At 41.0% G+C, this 25,963-nt stretch overlaps 1 protein-coding gene across 1 annotated transcript; it reads right to left on the bottom strand.

Moving 5' to 3' along the window:
- Nucleotides 1–1,123: 1,123 nt before the first annotated feature.
- On the bottom strand, nt 1,124–21,912 carry rint1 (RAD50 interactor 1). The gene is made up of 13 exons (XM_042335676.1): nt 21,705–21,912; nt 17,971–18,212; nt 16,198–16,371; nt 15,246–15,395; nt 13,618–13,774; nt 10,184–10,294; nt 7,507–7,732; nt 6,888–7,025; nt 6,049–6,248; nt 5,104–5,318; nt 3,356–3,536; nt 2,126–2,244; nt 1,124–1,524 (listed from the first exon to the last, which is right to left on the bottom strand). Exons 1-13 carry the CDS (start codon nt 21,876–21,878, stop codon nt 1,308–1,310), a joined length of 2,304 nt encoding a protein of 767 aa, XP_042191610.1. The 5' UTR covers nt 21,879–21,912; the 3' UTR covers nt 1,124–1,307.
- Between the last annotated feature and the right edge of the window lie 4,051 nt (nt 21,913–25,963).

Genomic DNA, 25,963 nt, shown 5'->3' with positions numbered 1-25,963 from the left:
TCGGGTGATTAAAAGACTCAGCAGAAAGTTTGTTCATGCAGAATGTCAATGCACGTGTCTCAGTTGGTCACACATTTGCCTCAGAATAATAATAAATAATAATCCTTGCATTTAATATAGCACCTTATCACGTCTTCGAGAGGTCTCAAAGCGCTTTGCAGAATATACTGTAAAGTGAATTGACTGTACACTTTGTGCCCAAAACGCGGTAGCCAGGCACAGCAGTGCCCTACAAACAGTCGTGGATTATTTTTTTTGAAGGGATTATTACCTCCGGAAAAACAATCTGCCAACCGAGTAAACGAGGTACAGAGGTGTGTAGAGTAAGGAAACTTGCCCAATGTTTCGCCCTGCCGGGAATCAAACCCAGGTCTCTCACTAGGCAAGTGCTCTAACCACCGAGCTACAGGACTCAGGATCTGATCTGATCAGGATGTGAGATCCAGCCCTGCATCAGGATTTCAAGCTCACAATCTAGGCTGATACTCCAGTACTGTGTTGGAGGAAATACTACATTGTCAAATTTGCTGTCCTTCGTGAGTCGTTAAAAACAGGTACTGTCTGCCTGTTCAGGTGCACATTACAGATCCTAGAGCACTGTTCAAAAAGAGAAGTGAGGTTTCTACTGGTGTTCTGACCAACAATCCCTGAGACAAAATGTGCTAATCACTCCAAGGATGTGTATAAGACATTGCTGTGCACAAATTGGCTGCTGCTTTCGCCTAAAGGAACAAAAATATCCACAATATCCACAATCATTAATCTTTTTGTTATGCTGGTTGATTGGAGATGATGCAATGATGGAGAACACACATCTGTTGGCGATTTAGATATGGCCTTGGAAGTAAAGACTTTGGGATTTTATTTTGCTCAGAGTTGTATAACATTTTTGTGAATCTTACATCAGTATCGCATTAGTTCATTCGAGTTCCAATATAATTAAGATTGAACTGTGATTCTGGGTAGTAGGGCTTTGGGACATCCTCCCAACGTGAAAGGCGCTATACAACAGTAATTTGGTGGTGGTGGTGTAGGATTCAGTCCAAACAACAATTCAATGTACAGTGAATACTGAGTAAAAGGAAGACTGCACACAAACTAATATTAAAAACCACAGCATGCATCAGCATAATAGTTTTAATTCACGGAGTCAGACATTTAACGAATGCCAAATAGTCTGTGTGTTTTCTTATCCTCAATCCTTCATCACCCATCACGTTTCTGCACCGAGCACGCTAGAGTGAGACCAATATCGTCGCCTCAAATCCAAGTGCAACATTCGTGTTCCAACTAAATCAAAGATTCGATTATTTGCCTGTGTTTGGCCAGTTTGTCCGTAAATTCAACAGAATTTCGACGTCCCGTGGAGCCAGTTTAAATACTCCGATTTCATTGAGAGCTGCTGTGGCCGAGGGCAGTTTAGAGTTGGAGACTGTATCACTGTTAGAGGGAGTCTGCAGCATTTCCCGTAACAGCAGCGCTGACCCCATGTTCAGGTTTAGAACAATACAAGCTTCTTTTATTCTAGAGGAAGTAAACACAAAGTTAGGAAATATTTAATCTTGTTCGTCATTCTTTACTTATCTGTGTTTTATGCAAATCTGCTTTAAGCTACTGCCTAGTTTTAGTACACAACTGTTTTGGAAAAGATGTTATTACAACACATTCACTTTACTCGAGTGTGGAGTGCCACTGGTTACAGAGACTTTGAAACTAAAAGAGACATTTTTATGTACATTTATAGCACAAGCATTTTTTAAAAAATGATACGCTCACAGAATAGCTCACAAATATTTAAAAAAATAGTTTTATATAATAATAATATTTGCATTTGATATAGTGCATTGTCACTGAGATGCCTCAATGCACTTCGCAGAATATACTGTAATGTGGTGTGACTGAATGCATTTTGTGGGTGAATGCGACAGCCAATTTGCACACAACAGTAATGTTCCACAAAAAGCTGCAGTTTGTAGTTCATGTTAGGAATATGAATCTGACACTCTTCAGTATTTGCATGGTCTTTCCATTTAATCGTGTTGAGCTACACATTCCATCGCACAAGTAAATTAATCATTCGAAGACAGTATCTGCTGCTGGAAAAGTAACCCAGGCTGACACTCACTGTTTGAAGTAATTTTCAGGTCTTTTGCAATAGTGGGCGAACAGCGGGAAAAGATTCCGTGTCATGTCAAACTGTAGCTGGGTCGAGCCACCTTCGTTAAAATGATTCGCCAATATAATCTGTGGCAGTGAAGAAGAAAGCTTTAACGACTTTAAAAATTCAGTTGTAAGATTCAGCTGCAAATACTGTGATTGTTTAATTAAACGCACTATTTTACATAACTCTTCCCACATTCCACAAAATGGCTGCAGCTAACACCACAGCTCAGTGTGAAGGCAGTTGAGTACAGTAGGATAACAAAACTAGCTTATTTAATTGTCTTACATCATAATTGGTAAGCAGGGATCTGCATGTCACTGTGGATTAGTTTTTGGATATCTGGGCTGGTATCTAAGAGGAATGCAGCAAACATTCCTCCTAATTACTGTAATTCACTAATTATAGGATCTATGATTCTCTCTCTCTATATATTATATAATTGAAAAGGTTGTTAAATATTCTTAGGTCTAAATAATAATTTAGCAGAGTCCAAAAGTGTTTTTTCTTTTGTAAATAAACTGTTGTAAGCCACAAAGTTTAATAATTATAGAAGCTACTCCAAAGGTCTGGGGGGTGAAGCCAACAATAACAACAACTTGTATTTATATAGCGGCTTTCACACGGGGTAACAAAGGAGCAGTTGCGTGGGCCCAGAGCCCAGGTGTGGCACTGAGTCATACAAACTAGAGAGTCATACGTTCAATTTACCACCTATGATGATCTGATCTAAGCTGAGGTAGCAGTACGGACTCAGGTTGTCGAGGGAGGGGTAAGAAAGAAAATGGTTCCTATTCTTGGTCTCTATCTAGTAAAGTTTGCTGAAACATCTCACGTGAGAATGTAAGGCAAGGACAGGATCGGGTTTGACTATGACATTCCCTGGAGTTGCATAGCCTGTCAGCCCTCAGTGTTCTGTCAAATATGAAGGAAGGACACCAGGTTGAGATAGCAGAGGGTGGTTAGCACCTATGGAACCATCCCCAGTAGGAATCACTGCTCTCAGGAGGAAGAGGAAGAAATTAAAATTAAAAGTTGTGAAGTTTAACTGAAAGATCTCTCTCTTTATAATGACTTTCAATATATTTCAATGAGAACAGACAGCTGAAGTGGTTCAGAAGTTTGAGGATTAGCCTTTAATGACAGCTTAATACGTTTTATTTGCCTTTAAAGTTTAACTGGTTGTATTCTTACATCCTGGTAGATGAACAGGTCCAGCTTCTCTGATAGTGTTTGCCAGAATGACTTAAAAAGTGAATAGCACAGTTGCTGCTCCAATTGTAGCAATCGATCTCGAAGCGTGAGTAACATTGGGCAGGCCGAATTCGACAAGCACATCACAGCCTGGTCTGACTGCGATGGCAAGAATAACCACCTAGAAAAATAACATAAGCCAGTTCAGTGAGCCTACAGCACTAGCATGGTTAAACATGGTTAAAAAATATAACGAGCATTCAATTCCAATGTACAATGCGAAGACATTACAATGATCTGCGTGCCAGAGCACCATAAGACACTGAAGTGATCTAACTAGAACTGGACACAAAACAACAGCAACAGCACCATTGGTGGGGAAGCAACACATCCTACACAGGACTTGATTACACTTCATTTAATGCATCAATACATTTCTCGCTAGTATTTATTCCATTTTGGGTATGGCTTACTAAATGTATTTGTAGACTTTACAGTGGGAGACGCCATGAGTTGCGATACTGTGTACTTCTGGAGGTGCTGTAGTAACACCTTGAGGTCGGTCTTTGGAGGTTGAAGTCATAGCATACAGAGAAAGTTTCACACAATTGTCAGAATGATTTTGTCACCTGTCGTTTTTGTGTTTGGCATGTTTGCAATCAACATGCATTCAATAAGAAATAAATTATAATTGTACATTGTTCAAGGTACAGGACCAGCAGCTGTCACTGTTTTGAACCAGAGGTAATTAGCATTTCCTGCTTAACTCGCCACTAAGCGCTCACCTAAAAATTTCCCAGTCACTGCACTCTGCAGTAAATCTCATGAACCTCTTTAAGAAGTCCTCCTGTCATGAAAGGCGTTATATAAAAATTAAGTTGTTTTTTTTAACATAGCAAAAAATCTGGAATGTATTATAACAGCATTGAACATATTGCCAACTGGTAAAATGTAAAAAAGTTAACAGAATTAGTTGTTTTATAGCCAACATTTTGAAATGTCAGTCAGTGCACTTTAATAGAGAAATCGAGTGAGTGTTTTGATGCTATACACAAGAGCAATTACTCATTGAACCTTGAGATTTTGATTGGAATAGTTAATAATGGTCCTGGTAATCAGAAAGGGACTGCTTTACATCCCTGGAGATTTTAACAGAGCTCCATCATTTCCCAAACTCATCAGAAGTAATCCCAAGGTAGTTTGTGCATATTCAGCTAAACCCAGAATATTTTCCATTGTAAAGATACATGCTTGTAACCAGATCTTCAAACTTTTCTATAATGCTCTCAGTAAGAGGCCATTAACAGGAACCAACTTAACGCAGGCAGCCCTTACAGATTGCCCTTAAAGAGCAATGCTTTTAGGTTGGCTATGCTGCAACAACTTGTTAAATTGATCAGTTTATTGCCTTCATATTCTGTTCTTTCCACATTCAATTTGAGACACTGCTTGTTAATACATTTGAGCATTACTTTTATCAGCATTTCAGTACAAAGGATGAATCTCACACATTTCAATTTTAGCAGCAAAACACTGTGATGCTTTAATTCGTCCTTAGTCTGGTTAGAAAAATTATTAGTCTCCTTGTGAAATAACCTCCCACCCCCATCTTCACATTTTTCTCAGTAATTAATATAAATTCTGGTCTTTAAAATGCGCCTTTTTCCAAACAACATTCCGTACTCCAGCTACACACAAGTAGGAAACAAGGCTACGGCAACTGTTTAATAAACGTCTACAATATTCACCTCTCTTTTTTGTACGGTTTTGCTTTGTCCTTAACCTCTCTGAAGATATACTCGACTTGCCGAGCAAGCATGTCATGCCGGAGGCGTTCCAGTAGGTCAATCATATCATCAAAGACGGAGCTTTCAAGTGAGGCCAATTGCCCAAGCTGCAGCTCGGTGATAGTGTCTCTCTCTGCACAAACGTCCAGTGACGCCTGCTGAAGCTGCAGGAAGAACTACAAAAAGGAAAAGGTATTTTTAATTCAAATATTGTAACATTATAACAGTATCATTCTTGGACTCCAGTTTCGTAAAGTGCCTCCATTAAAATATGAAAGCATGCCCATCCAACATCCCATACTCTGCTACAGCATTTTGTATTTCGGTTATAAATTTGTCTAAAACATGTCACATTAAATATTAAATGAAAACCCGGATCAGATACACGGAACAGACTGAGCTTCAAAAACTTCCTCAACCAAGTAATTGTAAGAGGCAGGATTGGAAGGTATTACATGATTCAACATGTGCTGAACTACATTAAAATCTTGTCATTTCAGATGTTCAATGTGATTAGCAAGATACAGAATATTGTACCAACTCAAACATCTACAACACGTAGAGGCACTTAGGCTCTTTCTGTCACTTACTTAATGTGAACCAAATGAAACAACTAATAATAATAATCCTTGCATTTGATATAACGCCTTATTACGTCTTCTAGACATCTCAAAGCGCTTTGCAGAAACCATGTAAAGTGAATTGACTGTATGTTTTGTGGGCGAAACGCGGCAGCCAAGTGGACACAGCAGTGTCTCACAAACAGTCGTGGATTGAGTGACCAAATTATTTTTTTTATATCAAATGCATTCTTTCCCAAGCTGATATATTTTTGCAGATGATACAGAGGCAAAGATCTGTGTCTTACCACTTTGATGATGCAAAAACAAGCGATCTGTGTCTTACCACTTTGTCTGCCCAATCTCCCAGCATTGCTGCTATATAGTTGACCGCGTTCAGGATGGCACAATAACGAGATCCTAGAGGCGAACGAGTCTCTTCCTTCATCACTTGAGTCAAGCGAATCCTGAAATCATCGATCAGCTCCTTCTGCAGTTCCAGAAACCGGAGTTTACGAGCAGCTGTAGGAAGGGACTTGTAGCGGTCTGCACAGACATACGTTAAAAATTAAGACGAGCCCCTTCTTCAAATGGGTAAAACAAAGGAAAATTAGATGAAACTAAATTTATTACAGTGGAGGCATTTCTTCCCAGTTTGTCTGTCGCCAGCCCCCCACCAACCCCCTCACTGATTGACAGCCCGAAGCCACTTGTGCATGGCAGAAATTTGCTGTCAATCAATCGTAATCGGACTTCGCCCATCTCCACCCTGGAGCTGCTTGAGACACAGAAGGCGCGAGTGAGTTGACCCAGAAGAGACCAGCCCGGTATTTTGTCTGGATTACCCGGAATTGTGTCCGAATTAACCTGTATATTTAAAACAGGTAAGAATACAAATGAATCGGGCCCGGGCGTGTTGTCCAATTTACCAATTTACCCGGTGTCCAGGGTTAAACAGTGACCGGTTAAATCGGCTTCCCCACTGCATAAGAAAATACCGTGAACCTGAACATGTAGAAAATAAAATGAAATTAAAGGATAAACTTTATACGTAAGCTGGGAGAGCTCTCGTCACAGTCGGCAATCCCACAGAACGTTTGGCCTTATGAGACGTCTCGAAGAAGTGATAAGGCGCTGTATCAAATGCAAGGATTATTATTTAAAACATCACCTGTAATATGTTACCTGTAATGACCAGAAGAAGAGTCATGAATGTTTCAGCACAATCTGGAGCTTTCATCTCATCAACATCAGTGATGTCCTTATACTGGGATGTCCAGGCAGCTTCTGAGGATAGCACAGAATCCATTTTTTCTAAAGCAACTGAAACGTAAATTTTATTGTATTGTAAGTCAAAGAAAAGTCATAGCTACTCACATTCTCAAAAATCAGCAATCTGTTCCTGTATGCTCATGTCTAACCCAACAAATATAGGTAGTAAACATTTCGCTTCATGAAGTATATATGCATCTTTCTTAAATAAAATGATCATTTTATCATTTTGTTGTCCTGGCCAACAATTCCCCGGATAAAACTGGCTATTCATTTCATGCGCAAACTGGCTCCTGTGATCACTTGCAAAATGCTTAGTCGCGACACTTTTCAGTGAATCTTGTGAAGCGCTTTGAGACGCACACCTGACATGAGAGGCGTTATACCAAATGCGAAGATATTTTATCCACACACGACATGCCAAACTGCGTAATTTAAACTGTTGTTAATCAAACAGAATTTGTGTGTAGCAGACATACTGTGGAGATTGTGTTAAGATTGTGGAATCTCATTATGTTCTGTATGTGCTTACATTTTCTTTCCACTGTTAGCCATTTCTGAAAGCAGGTTTCTTCTGACAGGATGTGCATGCAACCCGGGAGGTTGCTAGGATAGCCGTGGGCACTGTGCAGCTCCTTTTCAAACAGCAACGCTTCATCTACCATATGACAAAATAGGCTGTCATCATACAGGAGCCTGGGAATATCATCAGACATCTTCTCCAGAACCAGCATCACCAGACCCCGTGAGAACTCCAGCTGAACAGCAAGGACAGGTACAAAAATGTTACTTCAATCATTTAAACCAAGCAACGCCATCTTTTATACCAGCAACATGCCATTGTGAATTAGGTACGGTCTGATGTGTTCCAGAATTGCGCACCAAAATTTCCATCCGTACTAAAGCAAAGCACATTCACAAAATATACCGTCAATGCACTTTACATTATATTCTGTGAAGCACTTTGAGACAACTCAACGACCTGATACGGCACTATATATCAAATACAAGGATTATTATATACAGAGTGAATTACTAAAGCAAAACAGGTCCATTACAAAATGAATTACTAAAGCAATACAACCTTTACAGCTGAGAAAATATGTGATCTCACATAGAGTGGTGTGGTTAAAAAGGCACAAATACTGAAAAACACGTGCTCACTCAAACTTCAATAATATGACTTTCAACACTGCACTTATGTCATCTTGCAACTCAATTTAACCCACTGATGGCTTATAATCAGTTATCCACAGAATTGTTTCGTTCAGATAAACAAAACAAGAAGAAAAGACTTAAAGAGAAAACGTTGTCTGGGTTGTTTTTCAAACTATGTATTTACTTTTTTTAAAAAAAAATTATTCACTACTCATGTTTTATACTTTTATATATTATTACTATTATATATAATACTATACCAAGATGTGGCTCTGTACCTGAGATCGAGCATTAGTGGTATGTAAGCAACAGAAATTACGCAGTGAAACACAACCAATTCAAATTGGCAGTCTGGTTGCTGTAAAACATATGCTTTGCCCATAGTTTCTTCATGCTGAGTTACCCCATGAAGGCTAACCTAGAAAACTGGCTCACGCTGCCAACCTGGAACATGATTAAATATTGCCAATCTATAAACCCCCCAAACATTGGCAACCTAGAGAACCATCAACATATTGCCAACCTATAAAAATATCAAAATTGCCAACCGAGAAATGGGCAAAAGGCAATTAACAGCAGCCAATAATTCAAAAATAGCCCCAAATACAATCAGAGCGAAAACACCAATAAGCAAGGGGCTCTTTGTGTTAAGTATCAGAAGTTAATACAGAGTGAATATAAAACTGTTTGCCTACAGACAATATATACTGTAGCTAAATAATGTAATATCATAAGCAGAAATGGGTGTAAAGCACTTAAGCAAGTTATTGTGGAGCTGGATGTCATTTTTAGCTGCTTACTGAATTAGTATTATAAAACAAAACCTTTTACTTGACTGCAAGTAAACAGACTGAACGTACTACAGTTTCAATTAAATTACTTCAATATTTTAAGATAACATTCACCCACAAAATATACAGTTAATTCACTTTACAGTATTTGTAAATACTCAAGCGCTTTGAGATGTCTCAAAGCCGTGATAAGGCACTATATCAAATGCAAGGATTATTATTATTATAATTTAAAATTTTAGCTCAGTGCCTCCTTCCTAGTCAGTTACCTGTTATCTATTTTATAAAACCAGAATACTGCAGAGCTACAAACGTCAAGGTACGAGCAGGGGAGGATGCAAACAATATTCCATAAGATCCATAATGTTAACACATAGTCAAATACCCTCAAGATGCAAACTAGCTTTGACAATAGCAGCTTGATATTGTCTGGTAGAGTTTCAAGCAATGAATCCTGTAGCTTAGTAGTTAGAGCACTCGCCTCACGAGCGAGAGGACCCGGGTTTGATTCCCGGACGGGGCGAAACCTTAGGCAAGTTTCCTTACTCCACACGCCTGTTTACATAGCAGTAATTAGGAACCCTTTGTTAGCCAATTGGCAGATCGCTTTCCGGGGATAATAATCACTCAAAATAAAATTAAATCCATGACTGTGCGTATTTTACCCACACAATATAAACACTTTACAATACACTGTGAAGCAGTGAAGCACTTTGAGACGCCTCAATGACGTGATCAAGCATTATATCAAATGCAAGGATTATTATTGTCTGGAAACATTCAGTAAAAATCCTTTTCTTTCTCCTGCTATCAGTCACAGCATTGCAACTTAGGCCTATTTGCTTCACTTCTAACATTTTCTGTTTTTAATTACAGAGCAACATGGCCCGAGGGCTGGAAAGCATATTGTTTCCCACCTCGGCAGACAACTAGTCTATTAAAAACAGGTTAAGAGAAATTCCTATATGACTAACATCTGAACGCAGGGTGTTTTACTCTCTTGACCATAACCATCTGTCAGCTTTTTTTTAAAAAAAGGATGTCTCTTTGCTCAATGTCTGGCATATTAACCATTCTACGTACAAAAAACTGGTTCCCAAAGAAACAGATCAAAAGAAAAACTATGTAGCTCACATCCACATTGCAGTAAACAGACACTGATTTCCTTAAATTGTTTTAATACATTAATCAAGTCAGTATTTAATTTATACATACTTAATTTAGCTTTATTGAGGGATAAGGGAGGCTTTGCAAACTTACCCTGGCATCCAAAAACGAACCTGCTTTGTCTATGATGGGCTGAATTTTTTCTTCAAGAAATTTGGAATGGTTTACAATCCACATCAGCACTTGTGTCAGGTACCATTCTGGCTATAAAAGTAAAACAAAACATATTTACGGCCTCCAGTAACACACTACACCACATAACACAGAACACTTTCAAAGGTAACTTAGAACATGCAGCATAATTGATTGAGAATCAGATGTCTGATAACTGTTTCACAAGACCACAAAAGAAGGTTTGAGGATGATGAAGGTCTTTTGACCCATCTAATACTATCTTTCCAGAATACCCACCTTATCAGCTTTTCATTACAGGCCCAAGCTGTTCCGAGGGCCTCTGTGTAAAGAAATACTTCCTGATATCAGTTCATAAAATATTCTCTCATGTGGTACTTTGCTAAAGGCCTTTTGGACATCTGGGTACATGTTGCATGGCTTAAGACAGACAAATTGACACATCACCACCTCAAAGAAGATTTACCCCCTTGTGGATGTCGTTTATTAGGTTATTTTCACATGGTCAACCTTCTATTTTGTTTCTAATGATTCCATTAGGTTTCCAATGATTGAGGTCAGGCTAATATGTTTGTAGTTGCCAGGTATGGCTCTGTCACCTTTTTGGAATATGAGACCAACATTTGCTTGCTTTCAACTTGCTGAAATGACAGCGAGGATGATCGACTCCCTTATATCTCATGAGGGAGAAGGCAGGAATGTTCGAATGGGACAGGAAATTATATTTTGGTATAGTACCTTATCACATTGTCGAAATATCTCAAAGTGCTTCATTGGATTTATTATAAAGAATAGTGACTGTGTACTTGTTGGCAAATGCGGCAGCCAATGAGGTTCACAAATAGCCATGAAGTGAAGGCCAATTTTAGCGGAAGGATTGTTGGCCAGGACAATGGGACAAATTCCCTTTTTTTAAGTTATGCCATTTAATGTCCACCTGAACAGACAGACATGATCTCAATTTAACAAGTCATCTGAAGGACGGCACCTCCGACAATGCACTGCACTGGGGTGTCAGCCTAAACTGTGAGATCAAAGTCGCAACGTGGGGGTTGAACCCATAATCTTCTGACTTAGAGGTGAAAGTGCTACCAACTGAGCGAGGTTGACATTTTAGGATCTGTTCAGACTCATGTGGGATATAATCAGACAAGTTGGGCTGAATGGCCTGTTTTTTTTGCTCTAACAATCTATGTAATAATATCTATTAGCGTTTCAGAAAATCTTCCTGGTCACTTTAAGTACTCCATATGTTCACGCGTCCAATAACCGTTAAAATGCAGTGTCAACAACAACAACTTGCATTTATATAGCACCCTCCACACTGGGTGGGGTCCCAGAGGGCATAACAGTGGTGGAGCCCGATGCCGAGCCAGGGGGAGAGGTAAGGTGACCATAGGCACAGTCGAAGACATGTTTGACGTACACAAACGGCAAAATGGACTGAATGGAACGCTTAAAAGGAAAAATAAACTGAAATATGTGCTTTCAAAAGTTACATTTAAAAGAACAAGAAAAAATAAAGATACTCATTTTAGACGTGCACACATCACTTGGCTAAAAAAACAACTTGGCTAACCTACGAGACGAATATTATTTTAAAACAGTGGACATTTTAAGAAAGATTAACTGTTGTGAAACAGCGGTTAAATATGCAGTTAGTTATCATTCCTGTGAGCTACATAATGACAAATCTGTCTGCACATCTGTCTCAATAGCGCTATCCTATATACAATTTTTGATGAGGCAATCTTTCTAAATGCATTGCAATTCCCTGCACATCAAGTAAAAATGCTCCATCAGCAAACTCTCTGACTGCACGTAGTAAATGAAACTTCTCGGTCAAATTATATTCCAGTAAAGGCTAGAACCTTAACTTTCGTGCTTCAGAGAAAAAAATGCATCCTTTGTAGAAAGCAGAAGCAGTACAATTCAATCTTTATTGTGGCCCTGTAAAGAAACTGCTGACCCACCAAATTCTCCCCCATTATATTTTAATGTTTGAGCCAATTTGAAACGACAGAAAATATTTTACACTTGCAGATGTATTTACACAACAGCAATCAAATTTTTTGTTCCAACCATAAAAAAATCAGTTTAATATTCTTCTGAGCTAGTGCATGGAGGGATCTCACATACAGTCTCAAAAGATTAGGATTGTGGATAATGGAAAATGAGAAGACAAAGTAAGAGACACGAATGGGAATGAAAAACAAAGAAAACATAAAAGAGGAGAAACAGAAAGATAGACAGAGAAACCATTCGAAAATCTGATGTTAGAAAAACATAAGCAGCTAGTTGCGAACTTGCAATTTTGAGTTTCTAAACCATTAGCAACAACAACCACCAGTAGTGCCAAGCTGTGGCCCACGGGCCAGAACTGACCCACGGGGCCATCAAAAAGCATCCCTCCGAACATTCGCACAAGTATGGGTAGGTCTGTGTTCGATTGGTAGTGTGTTTTCAGTTTTTTCTTGATTATTTCTTGATTTATGGCATATGTATCCTCAAGCCTTGACTCTTGCCAACCTGCCTCTCATTGGAATGTCAGCCCAGACTATGAGCTCAAGGTTACAACGTGTAATTGAATCCACAACCTTCTGACTCAGAGATGAGAGTGCTACCAACTGAGCCAGGTTGACATTCTTGGTAAACGTCCCTCTATGGAGGCAGTGCACAGCCACTTCCCAATAAATACTCTGGAATTTCTATATGTAGGTGGGATGCATGGAACTCTCAGTTTGGTTTGGATACTCTTAAGCCTGGTGATGGGTTTCTGCATGTGTCAAGACACCCCAAAAAAGTGTCAGCCGAGACTACGAGTTCAAATTCTAATATGGGGCTTTAACCTACAAGTTTCTAACTCAGAGTAGAGAGAGCTACCAACCTAGCCAAACTGACATGCTTATGAAGAATCTAATCAGAAAGAAAGCTCTAAGAAATGCTGAGGAGAAGAGATCCCTGATGTTTCTGCAGAAAGCCGACAGGAGGAAAGCTCCCTGACGTTTCCTGATAACCCTGACAGAATAAGGTTCTCAAATGATTGACTGAACTGAAATAGTCTGTCTTTTTATAAAGACTGGCACAATATGGAACATGTTGATAAACCCATCAACAGGAGTGACCAGAGGCTACACAAATCATAATTCAGCATAAGAACATTTTGCACAATTGTGGCGGCATCTCCTTAAATTCGCAGGATTTGTTTGTGGTCAACTATTGTCACATTACTGGAACTTTTATTTTGAAAAATTTAACTAATTCATCTAACCCTCAGGAGCAATACCTTGAACAGTCATTAGGTGCTGCAGACTTACAAAGATCTGGTTGAGGATCGAACAAGGCCATTTGTATACAATCTTAAACACAGAATGAATCTCAATGAAAAGACAAACCTTGTTCAACACGTTGGTTTGCCTGTTCCCAGAAAAGTGGTACTTGAATCTCATCTGTAGTGGCAGCAACATGAGCTGTATGGGTAGTGCAATGGGTAACGAAGGAGGAATGTCGTATTTTTCGGGTAACTGTTTCTGTTTAGTGATTAGTTCATCTCTGCGTCAATGTTAAAGATAAACTTGATCCCGAGTGTCAAAAGAGTCAAAAATCTCTTCTCAGCATAAGCATAAGCATAAACAGTTACTCACAAATTGTGAATTAACCCAGATTTTTCTCAGCTACTCTCAAACCTCGAACTAGTGGAGTCCTGTAGCTCAGTGGTTAGAGCACTCGCTTTGCAAGCGAGAGACCCGAGTTCAATTCCAGGCAGAGGGCGAAACCTTGGGCAAGTTTCCTTACTCCACACAGAGCCTAATAATAATCCCTCCAAAACCAAAAACAATAATAAATTGGTCATTTTCCATCTATGACTGTTTGTGGGACATTGCTGTGCGCAATTGGCTGCCGCGTTCCCCCACAAATATACAGTCAATTCACTTTACAGTGTGTTCTGTGAAGCGCTTTGGGACGTCCTCCCGACGTGAAAAGCGCTATATCAAATGCAAGGATTATTATTATTATTATTACTGACATGATGATCACTTACTTCAAGGAATTATTAAAAATAGCGATTAATTAAGATTCATATTCCTGGACCCACACCTACATAGAGCTTATCACAATATAAAGACATCCCATCAGCTCACCTTACTATGAAACCCAATTTGAAGCTGACATACTCAATTTGAAGCTGACATACATTCAGTCGTAAACTAAACAGATACTTTAAAGCAAGGGAAATAGACCTTGCAGCAAGGAATTTTGATATATTACTTATTTGGGTTTATTCAAAAAGAATTACACCATCTTCTTGAAAACAAAGTTGTCACCATCTCCTGGTCAAATGTAATTACTACAACAGAAACGCGGAAGGGAGAAAGTTAGATTTGAAAAGTAATCTAAGAAATACAACATATTGTCTGGCCCTGGACAACTAATTACACCCAATACAAAAAAAACTGTAACAACGTAAGCAAATGTCTAACATATAGAGTTTCTAATTGTTATATTACTTCCCAGAACCATTATCTTCTCTAAAATCATAAACATCTTCAAAGCTGGATTGATTATATTTCTTTCTCCCCACCATTCATGACATCAAATATAAATGCAAGGATTATATGCTTCGTTTTTGCCCTCAGATCCTCTTGGCTACCATTTTCTCTTCCAGCTGAGAGATGGAATTTCAACTGTGATATTTCACAGCCTTAATCATAGCTGCTTCAAGTGGAAGTGAACTGCAATTCATGTTGGATAATTAGCAACAACAAATTATACTTGTATAGTGCCCTTCACGTCAGAAAGAGCATCTCCTACCTGAGACTACATGACTCTAGAAGCCGAACTGAGGACTGACAGAGTATGCCGACATGAGGCAAGCTATCAGAGACAGACAACATTGAGCTTTGAGCCTATGGCCTTTACATTGGGATCCCATGTGCTCAATATTTTTTTAAAGGAAAATCAAGACCCACATGCTGGAATCGGCAAGCTCAAGTCCGATAATTACAAAATGGGGAAAGGATACGAAGTCTGTAACTTGAGAAGCTGAGTGAAGAGTGCCTCCAGGTTGTTCTGGAGCTCTGCTGCGTTTGCTGCAGGTAGCAGGGTGAGAGTCTGGCTCTGTGGTGGTCCGATGAAAGGCCAATGCAGCTGCTTTAAGACATCTTCAAAATCACTGCGCAAAACAAAGATTTGATGTACATTTTTCACAAAAGAAATGTAAATTTAGTAAAGCCTCACCTTTGTGTAACTTATTTTAAAATAATAATCCTGGCATTTCACATAGTGCCTTTGCACGTCGTTGATGCATCTCAAAAGTTCTTCACAGAATATACTATGAAATGAATTGACTGTGTATTTTGAGAGCGAAACTGTATCCCCCGACAGTTTAGGGGAGTAGTTTATATATATATATAGTTTAGCACTACTTAGAGACTGTATTTGTAGAGGCTCTAATACTGCTGTTCTTTAGCAGTTAGGAATCCTACTGCAGTACACAGCAATTCATTAAATTCTAGCCCTGCGTTCATGTTAAAGTGGTGCCACACATTTCCTCAGTACATGGGAATATGCTTGAAACCTCAACTTCCTGAGCTAGAGGTCTTAACAGCATAGCTAAGGACAGACAATTCCCATACCGCTTTGTAAGTCTCCTTTTTCCTCTCTCCCCCACACTCACACTCGCTCTGTCTTGGTCTTTTTCTATATGTTGTCTATTTTCTTTTACCTCCTCTTCTCCTCATTTCTTGTAATCCATTTATTTTCCCTTTGGTGCTCTATTGAAAAAATAAACGAATAAACTTCCCTTCCAACCGTAATTCTCCACAAGCCAGACAAAAAAAGCAGCTGTTTCCAACCTCTGGGATTAAGTCAATAATGTTTTCTACTGTATGTAATTTTCTGCATTATCATCATTATCGTTTTGAAAGGTTTCCTTCCAATTGGCACCCTGTGTGTCTGGATTTTTAAAAACTTACTGTGTCAGCCTGTCCTTGAGAATTTTATGCCAGAATTTGACAGTGGATCTGATGAATCTGAGCAGATGATTGCAAGATGATTTTTGAAGCTTTATATCCAGTTCTGCCATAGACACCAGGGTGCTGGCAGCATCTGAGACACTATTAGTCATCAAGTGCTGCTGAATACAATCACTGTGGAGACAACACAATAGTACGGGAGCATTTCAGGTACAAAAAAAGGGTGAGTTATGAAAAAAAACAGCTCTCATACATTTAATAATCAATCAGTATAAATTTGCTTCACTACAGAACTGTCAAGATATAGCAGGTCTTTTGACAAAGAACATATTCAAATCATGGTTATTTCTGCAGCTCCCTAAATCCACTTTGGAAATAATATTTTATTTTAAAATGTCTGGTTATTCTGACCTTTTCCAGATATTTATGGGCTTCTCTTCTCTCTCTTCCCCCCACCCACCTCGCACCACCGCCATTATTGAGAATTTACTACGATTTTAAGAGCAAAATAAGCCAATTTCTTTCTGTAGAACAGATTTATTATCATCCTCTAGGAGGATGTCCGCTCCACTAAAACAGATATACAGTAAACCTCACATAAGGCGTATCAATTGAGACCACATATTTAAGGTGACTTATGCAAAGTATGAGTGATATCAAACTTGCAGAGAACATAAACTCTTGAACAAGCAGATGTACGACTTAGGCGATTATACGATTTATACAGTTCAGACTTCTGCGAGTTTTACTGTACACAGATAAACACAGACTTTCTCTGGAGCCCTGAGAAGATTCTCAACCCCAATAAAACAGAAAATAGTCAAATTAAAAACAGGAGTATTTTGCGTGGTTGGTGGAATCAAATTCTACACTCAATCAAAGTGAGGAACGAAGCATCAGAATATTTTAAGGAATACTCCAAGGAAAAAATTGTCCTAGTTCCTATAGTCTAAAGTAAATTGTAATCTTTGCTGATTTCCTTTTCAATCAATGAACAGTGGGTGACATACAGGATAATTGGAGCAATCACACTGTTCACTTCCTCATCTTCAGAGTGCTCTTCAAGTGTTGTAACTCGGGGATAATCAACCTGCATTTTACAAGTGCATAAATGTCTCAAAACGTTTACCAGGTACAATAGGATGCAAGCAAAAAGGAAGATTTAAGAATAGTGATCATAAGCATAGCCAAAGATATATTTTAAGAGTCTTAAAGGCAAAGAGAGAGAGAAAGTAAAGTGGGGAGATTTTAGAAGAGAGTTCCAGAGGACAGAATATCATGGTTGAAGGCTGGAATATAAGGCTGAACTGTGGAAAAACGCTACCCACTGGGAAGACAATAATCTGACAAGATTGTACTGCCAGTTTATGACTGAATTCAGCTCGTAGTTATTTGAAAGTGCAAGCAAAAAAAAAAGCTACATCCTTGCTAATTGCCCAGCATAAAAATCAGGAACTCAGCTTGCCACCCACTAAATCAGCAGATCTAGACATGAAACCTAAGATGTTCCTGGTCTACCTCGCAACTACTTACTGGATAATTGTATAACTCGCTGATGTAATGGGGAGCTCAAAACGCAGGTTATAACAACTTTGGGAATCTTGACACACACACACACACACACATTCCTGAAACCTGTAAAACTTTAATAGGGAGACAGTGAACACGATACCATAAATTCAAGTTTTATTTGAATGAAACGGCAAGAACCTGCCAACCCTATTATAAAGCACACATCCTGCCATTACGGAAACAAATCATGGATATGCTTACCTTAACTCCTCTATTTGTGAAATCCACTTCAAGTACCAGAGGTGCCGCTCAATCTGTTCAATCTGTCCAATTAAAGCATTCAGTTCCTCCATCCAGGTTTGTGCTGTGACTAGATGATTGCTGATCGATTCGGATAAAACTGTATGGTTCTTAAGTAGGTCACTTAGCAGACTTTTGGAGTTTTCAGCATTCTTGAATGCATTTTCAATCTTTTTCGGTACTTCAGATGAAACAGTAAGTACCTGTATTAATTTCAACGGCAAACTTTAGAAAGGAAGAAGTTCACCAGACTTCTATATCTTGTTAATTAGAGAAAAGTAATCTTATTCATTCTGAATACCTATTTAAAATATGCAGAATCTTAATTCTTGGTTTTAAGATAAATCTCCATTCATTTAAAATGCATGGGAGAAAATTCATTCCAGTATTTAATAACATGAGACAGCATCAATGACCCTCTCAGGAATAAGCCTTGGAATAGAAAATTGCAAAAAAATTCATTTAAAAACATATGAACGGGAGATCAATCAACCTGTCGAGTCTGTTATGCCAATTAATTGAATTGTGCCACATCTTTTGATCCCTATCTTTTCTTCATAGCTGTCTCTTCCCAAATATCCATTGATCTCACTTTTAAACATCCCAATCAATTTTGCATCTGTGATCTTCTGCTGCAAGACATTCCACATTGTCAGAACTCTTTAGAGAATAAATGTGTTCTGATTTTTAACCGGCTTAGCTCGACTTCTTCAAGGTTTGCATATTGGTTTGTTGGACATTCAGAAAAATATTCATTGAAATTATTTATTGAAAATGTTTTAAAACTTTGTGCTGATTAAAAATCTCTAACAATTAAAATTTTTGGAGTAATATATTAATAATCCTTGCATATGATATAGTGCCGTATCACGTCGTCAAGACATCTCAAAGCATTTCACAGAACATACTCTGAAGTGAATTGACTGTATATTTTGTTGACGAAACACGGCAGGCAATTGCGTACAGCAGTGCACAATTTTTAAATTAGGGTTAGGGTTACAAACAGTCATGGATTGTAGTCCAGAACAAGCAAAAACATTCTTTTAATTAACTGCTGAAATTAAATGGAAAGTTTCCATCAGACTATTCTCATGGGCACAGAAGGTAATTGTCTCAGGATTAAAAAAAAAAGTTGAAGATGTTTTGTTTGGTTTAGAACTCCAAAATTGTAAAGGGCTATTTATTGGAATTTGAATAAACGGCAAGTTTGGGATCGTAAGCTGGAAAGCACTAAAAAAAAACAGGGATACAGGAAAACCTTGTACTAATGAGGTTGTTTGGGTTCAGAGGCCACGTTAGAAGCAAAGTGCAAAAACAAATTCAACTTCTGGGTTCCCAGGTTTCTGCTAACATCACTTCAATGCAATGTACCAATGACGTGATTAACATGCTACTGAACAGGCAGGTAGGATCTTAATTTAATGTCTGGCCTGCGGGATGGCACCTCTGACAATACAGTGCTGCCCCAGCACTGCACTGGAGTGTCAGCAAAGACTATGAGCTCAAGTCCCACCCTAAGCCTTCTGACTCAGAGACGAGGTTTACCAAGCTAACACGGAATTTAATTTGATATTGTACCTCAAAACTTCTCAATGTGACCCTCAAAATATTCCTTGCGTTTTTGATATGGCGCCTTAACACGTCATCAAGACATCTCAAAGTGCTTCACAGGATATACTGTAAAGTGGATTGACTGTGTAGGGTGTGAGCGAAACATGGCAGCTCACGGTAATGTCCTACAAACAGCTATGAAGTGAGTGGCCATTTTTATTTGGGGGATTGGTTGGCAGGACACCAGGAGATAGAAACTCCCTTCTCTTCTTAGTGATCTTTAACAACCGCCTGAACAGGCAGACAGGACCTCGGTTTAACATCTCAGGATACTGAAGGATACTTCCGACCACGCAACATACCCCAGCATCACACTGGACTGTCATCTTAAACTATATATGATTCTAAGTCCCGATGTGGGGCTTCAACCCATAATCTTCTGATCCAGCGGCGAGAGTGCTACCACTGAGCCAGACTAACACAACAAAAAGAGGATCTTTAATCACAGGATCTTTCATATCCACCTGAATCAATGGAAAAAAAGGCAGATGCATTGTCGACGGTCTAAATGCTTTTGGTGTGTGGAGGGGAGATCTGGGCGCTGTCAGGGTGAGAGAGCGCGTGTATGTGTTTGTGGTGTGGGGGTGGTGGGATCTGAATGCTATTGGTGTGTGTGTGTGGGGGGGGGGGGGGGGAGTTTAAGTGCTGTTGGAGTATGGGAGCTGTTAAGCTCTCTGGGATGCTACCCGCTATATAAATGCAAGTTGTTGCTGTTGTGTGTGTGTGGGTGGGGGGGGGTTCTTAGTTTGTATGTATGCGTGTGGGGGTCTTAGCGTGTGTGTGTGTGCGGGGCGGGGTCTTAGTGTGTGTGTGGGGGACTTCTGAGTGCTGTCAGTTTGTGTTAGGGTGCTATTGGGCTGTGTGTGTGGGGTGCAGGTCTGGGTGTTTCTGTGGGGAGGGGTGTTAGTGTGTGTTAGTGTAAGTATGTGGCGGGTGTTAGTGTATCTGTTAGTGCGCTGATGTATGTTTGTGGGGGGGTTGTCAGTGTGTATGTAGCGCTGTCTGTCTGTCTGTATGTTTGTGGGGGGAGGTATTACTGTTGGTGTGTATGTCTGTACCTGGAGTTGTTAGTGTGTTAGTGTCAGTGTGGGTGTTAGTGTGTGTCAGTGTGTAAGTGTTGTCAGTGTTAGTGTCAGTGTGTGTGTCAGTTTGTGAGTGTAAGTGTGTGAGTGTGTCAATATGTGTATCTGTCAGTGTGTGTGTGTCAGTGTATGAGTGTGTATGTGTGTAAGTGGGTGTGAGTATGTCTATGTGTGTCTGTGTGCAAGTGTGTGTGTTGTCAGTGTTAGTGTCAGTGTTAGTGTGTGTGTGAGTGTGTATCAGTGTATGAAAGTGAGTGTGTGTGAGTGTCAGTGTGTGTAAGTGTGTGTGTGTGTGTGCGTCAGTGAGTGTGAGAGTGAGTGAGTGTGTGTGTCAGTGAGTGTGTAAGTGTCAGCGTCATTGAGTGTGTGAGTGTCAGTGAGTGAGTGTGTCAGTGAGTGTGAGCATCAGTGAATGAGTGTGTCAGTGAGTGAGTGTGTGTCAGTGAGTTTGAGTGAGTGTGAGTGTGAGCGTCAGTGAGTGTGTGTCAGTGAGTGTGTGAGTGTGAGCGTCATTGAGTGTGTGAGTGTCAGTGAGTGAGTGTGTCAGTGAGTGTGAGCATCAGTGAATGAGTGTGTCAGTGAGTGAGTGAGTGTCAGTGAGTGTGAGCGTCAGTGTGTGTCAGTGAGTGTGTGAGAGTGAGTGAGTGTGAGCGTGTCAGTGAGTGAGTGTGAGTGTGTCAGTGTGTGTGAGTGTGTGTGTCAGTGTGAGTGTGTCAGTGAGTGAGTGTGTGAGTGTCAGTGAGTGAGTGTGTGTCAGTGTGTGTGTCAGTGAGTGTGTGAGTGAGTGTGAGTGAGTGAGTGTGAGTGAGTGAGTGTGTGAGTGAGTGAGTGTGTGAGTGTGTGTGTGTGTGAGTGAGTGTGTCAGTGTGTCAGTGAGTGTGTGTGAGTGAGTGAGTGAGTGAGTGAGTGTGTGTGAGTGAGTGTGTCAGTGTGTGAGTGAGTGTGAGTGAGTGTATGAGTGTGAGTGAGTGTGAGTGAGTGTGTAGGCCCCGCTGCCCTCACCTGCTCCTCCAGGTTCAGTTTGTAGGCCGCGAGCTCCTCCGTCATCCTCCCCAGTTTGCTCAGTGATTTGGGATCGGTCCCGAACTCCCGCTGCACGCGCTCAGCCACCTCAGCGGTGACCGACCAACCGTCAGCCCCGGCCCCGGCCCCGCGCCGCGGGCCCTCCGCCGCCATGACAGCTCCTCCCCGCCACGTGACCACTTCCGCCCCCCCCCACCACCACCACCGTCACCATGACAACCGCGGCCTACACCAGCTTCTCCCTCACTGTGACTGACACACTCACTCACACTGTGACTGACACACTCACACACTCACTCACACTGTGACTGACACACTCACTCACACACTGACACTCACACACTCACTCACACTGTGACTGACACACTCACTCACACACTGACGCTCACACACTCACTCACACTGTGACTGACACACTCACTCACACTGACACACTCACTCACACAGTGACTGACACACTCACACAGTGACTGACACTCACACACTCACACACACTGACTGACGCACACACTCACACTGTGACTGACACACTCACTCACACACTGACACTCACACACTCACTCACACTGTGACTGACACACTCACACAGTGACTGACACACTCACACAGTGACTGACACTCACACACTCACACACACTGTGACTGACGCACACACTCACACTGTGACTGACACACTCACTCACACACTGACACTCACTCACACTGTGACTGACACACTCACTCACTGTGACTGACACACTCACTCACACACTGACACTCACACACACTCACACTGTGACTGACACACACGCTCACACTGTGACTGACACACTCACTCACACACTGACACTCACACACTCACTCACACTGTGACTGACACACTCACACAGTGACTGACACTCACACACTCACACACACTGTGACTGACGCACACACTCACACTGTGACTGACACACTCACTCACACACTGACTCACTCACACTGTGACTGACACACTCACTCACACACTGACACTCACTCACACTGTGACTGACACACTCACTCACACACTGACACTCACACACACTCACACTGTGACTGACACACTCACTCACACACTGACACTCACACACTCACTCACACTGTGACTGACACACTCACTCACACACTGACACTCACACACTCACTCACACTGTGACTGACACACTCACTCACACACTGACGCTCACACACTCACTCACACTGTGACTCACACTCACACACTGACACACACTCACTCACACTGACTGACACACTCACTCACACACTCACTCACACTGTAATAATAATAATCCTTGCATTTGATATAGCGCTTTTCACGTCGGGAGGACGTCCCAAAGCGCTTCACAGAACACACTGTAAAGTGAATTGACTGTATATTTGTGGGCGAACGCGACAGTCAATTGCGCACAGCAATGTCCCACAAACAGTCGTAGATTGAAAATGACCAATTTATTATTGCTTTTGGTTTTGAAGGGATTATTATTAGGCTCTGTGTGGAGTAAGGAAACTTGCCCAAGGTTTCGCCCTCTGCCTGGAATTGAACTCAGGTCTCGCGCTTGCAAAGCGAGTGCTCTAACCACTGAGCTACACACACTGTGACTGACACTCACTCACACTGACACACTCACACACACTGACACACTCACTCACACACTCACACTGACACACTCACTCAAACTGACACTCACACACTGACACTCACACACACTGACACACACACACTGACACACACTGACTGACACTCACACACTGACACTCGCACACACTGACTGACACACACTCACACACACTGACACACACACACACTGACACACACACTGACTGACACACACACACTGAAACTCACACTGTGACTGACACACTCACTCACACTGACACACTCACTGTGACTGACACACTCATTCACACACTGACACACTCACTCACACTGTAACTGACACACTCACTCACACACTGACACACTCACTCACACTGAAACACTCACACTGACACTCACACTGACACACACACACTGACACACACACACACTGACACACTCACAGACGCACACTGACACACTCACACACACACTGACACACACACACAGGCACTCACATTGACACACTGACACACACACTGACACTCACATTGACACACACACACACACTGACACACTCACTCACACACAGGGCACACACACACACAAAGGGCACACTTACACATACATAAGGCACATTCACACACACACACAGGACACACACATACACTCATAAGGCACATACACATACAGGGCAGACGCATATTCACAGGGCACACACACTCACAGGGCACAGACACACCTACACGGGGAAAATACACAGACGGTGTGTAAATGCAGCAGTAAATGGCTGATTACTCATCACTCCAAGGGAAAAGGACTCGGTGCCGAGGTATCCAGAATGGTGAGTTAGGCATATATATATATATAAATAAATGCGGCTGGAATATTGACAATATGATGACTTAAGTGGTAATGACAAGTTAAATCAGGGTCAAGTTATCTGGATTTGCTGTAAACACACACACACAGTTACACTGTGCAAATACACACAGTTACACTGTGCAAATACACAGAGAAAATATACACACACTGTGGAACTAAATACACTCACACAGTGCAGGTATACACATACAGTGGAAATATACCTCACGACTGGTAGGATACCAGTCTGCACCATTCAGATTATGATTTTATTTACACATATATTCTCTCGTAATAATTTGCATAGTTCAGAGCCAATGAAAGGCAGCATTAATGAGCCCAAAATTTCTATTTGGGCTTTTATAGAGCTACGACATTTAAAGTTCTTCGCATGTAAAACAAGAGATCCAGCGCTCTGCAAGCCAAATCACAATCTTACTATTAAAAACAGTAACTTGCATTTACACGGCACCCTTCACGCGGGTTAGTGACTCACAGCTCTTAAAAACATAAGTGAAACATAAGAGAAAACCACTGGCAACTTCATTCATAATAATAAACCTGCGTGAATCTCTCTCTCTAAACGGGAGGAAAAAACCTTCCTGAAACCAACACAACATCCACAAACATGAAGTTCCTTCCCCTCATGAGTTGGCCCTTGGGTGCTTGAAAGTAAGAACCGCTCATCACTACCCCATTCATGAAGATTGTTACAGTAAATCCTACTTGGTTCTCCAATTTCATATCTTATTCATGATTAACCCTAAGTATTGTTCCATAAGCCCCAGACAGCAGTCAGCACTCAATGCATCTTTGGATTTACCCACACTCCACTTTAGGGAGTGTGAAGCGATTTGAGATTTCCTCCTGATGTGGAAGGCACTATATTAAATGACAATAACTGACCCATTGAGAAGAATTGCAGCTGTGAGCCCACTTTCACTAAAACGATTGCTCTTCACAAATCCTACCCTCCCTCCCTCTCTCTCGTTTGTTGAAACAGTTGGAATTTTGGTTTGGCCATTGGTAAGTTCCTTGCCGTGTTTATTTTGCTGTTGAGGAGCTGTAGGGGGCTGGGTGGCTATTTTCCTGGTGCAGCCTGACCACGTGATGCAACTGAAACGTTTTCACCTGCCTCCCATCTTCACCGAGGCCTAGCGACGATCAATAACATGAATAAAAACACACGAACGGCAGGCGACCGTTCTGTGTAGTGCAGCATAAGTGATAGGAGAAGGCCACAATTCTGAAATGAATCAAGAGTTTGACAATCCAGCTGCTGCCCCAGCGATGGGGAGAGCGCCAGTGTTTCCCAACACCTGAGGGCTGACGTTTGGCCATGATAGGCTGACTCTAGTAGGCTTGTTTATTAACGGTCCACCCCTTCTGATAGCAAGAAGGCTGAGAAATACTTAACTCGATCTCTCTTGCACAGCTATTAGTAGCTAGTTACAAGGCATTAGTCAGAGGCTCACCCGATCAGCTCTTTCCCAGCTCAAAGGTACGCTTGATTATTTAAAACGTCCCATTCCTTAACCAGCATCAAAGAGTGAGAGAGTTCTTTGCAGATCACTTACGCTACGCCCCAATACTTGTAACAATATAATAGTTACGTTTCCAGGCCGGAGCAGACCCTGATCTAGCCTTTTTTGGGGGGTCAGGCGGGTGTTTTTAACACGTGTGGAAACCCATCACCATGTTTAAGAGTATCCAAACCAAGCTGAGATTTCCATGCATATTTGTGCCCGCTGTCTGCAGGGTGCTTAACGACAGGTCGGGGTAGGTCAGAGCCCTCCCT

The sequence above is a fragment of the Callorhinchus milii genome, unplaced genomic scaffold (assembly GCF_018977255.1).
Source record: "Callorhinchus milii isolate IMCB2004 unplaced genomic scaffold, IMCB_Cmil_1.0 Scaffold5, whole genome shotgun sequence".
Lineage (NCBI taxonomy): Eukaryota > Metazoa > Chordata > Chondrichthyes > Chimaeriformes > Callorhinchidae > Callorhinchus > Callorhinchus milii.
Note: the sequence above shows the minus strand (reverse complement) of the source record. Positions and strands in the feature narration are given on the sequence as shown.

What these genes read in the sequence shown, in the direction of transcription:
- rint1 (XM_042335676.1), bottom strand. Translation starts at nt 21,878, where the DNA reads ATGGCGGCGGAGGGCCCGCGGCGCGGGGCCGGGGCCGGGGCTGACGGT. An exon ending in AACTGAACCTGGAGGAGCAG is followed by an intron (nt 18,213 to 21,704) that starts GTGAGGGCAGCG and finishes AAATTAATACAG; the next exon opens with GTACTTACTGTTTCATCTGA. An exon ending in ACCTGTTCATCTACCAGGAT is followed by an intron (nt 2,245 to 3,355) that starts GTAAGAATACAA and finishes TCACTGCCACAG; the next exon opens with ATTATATTGGCGAATCATTT.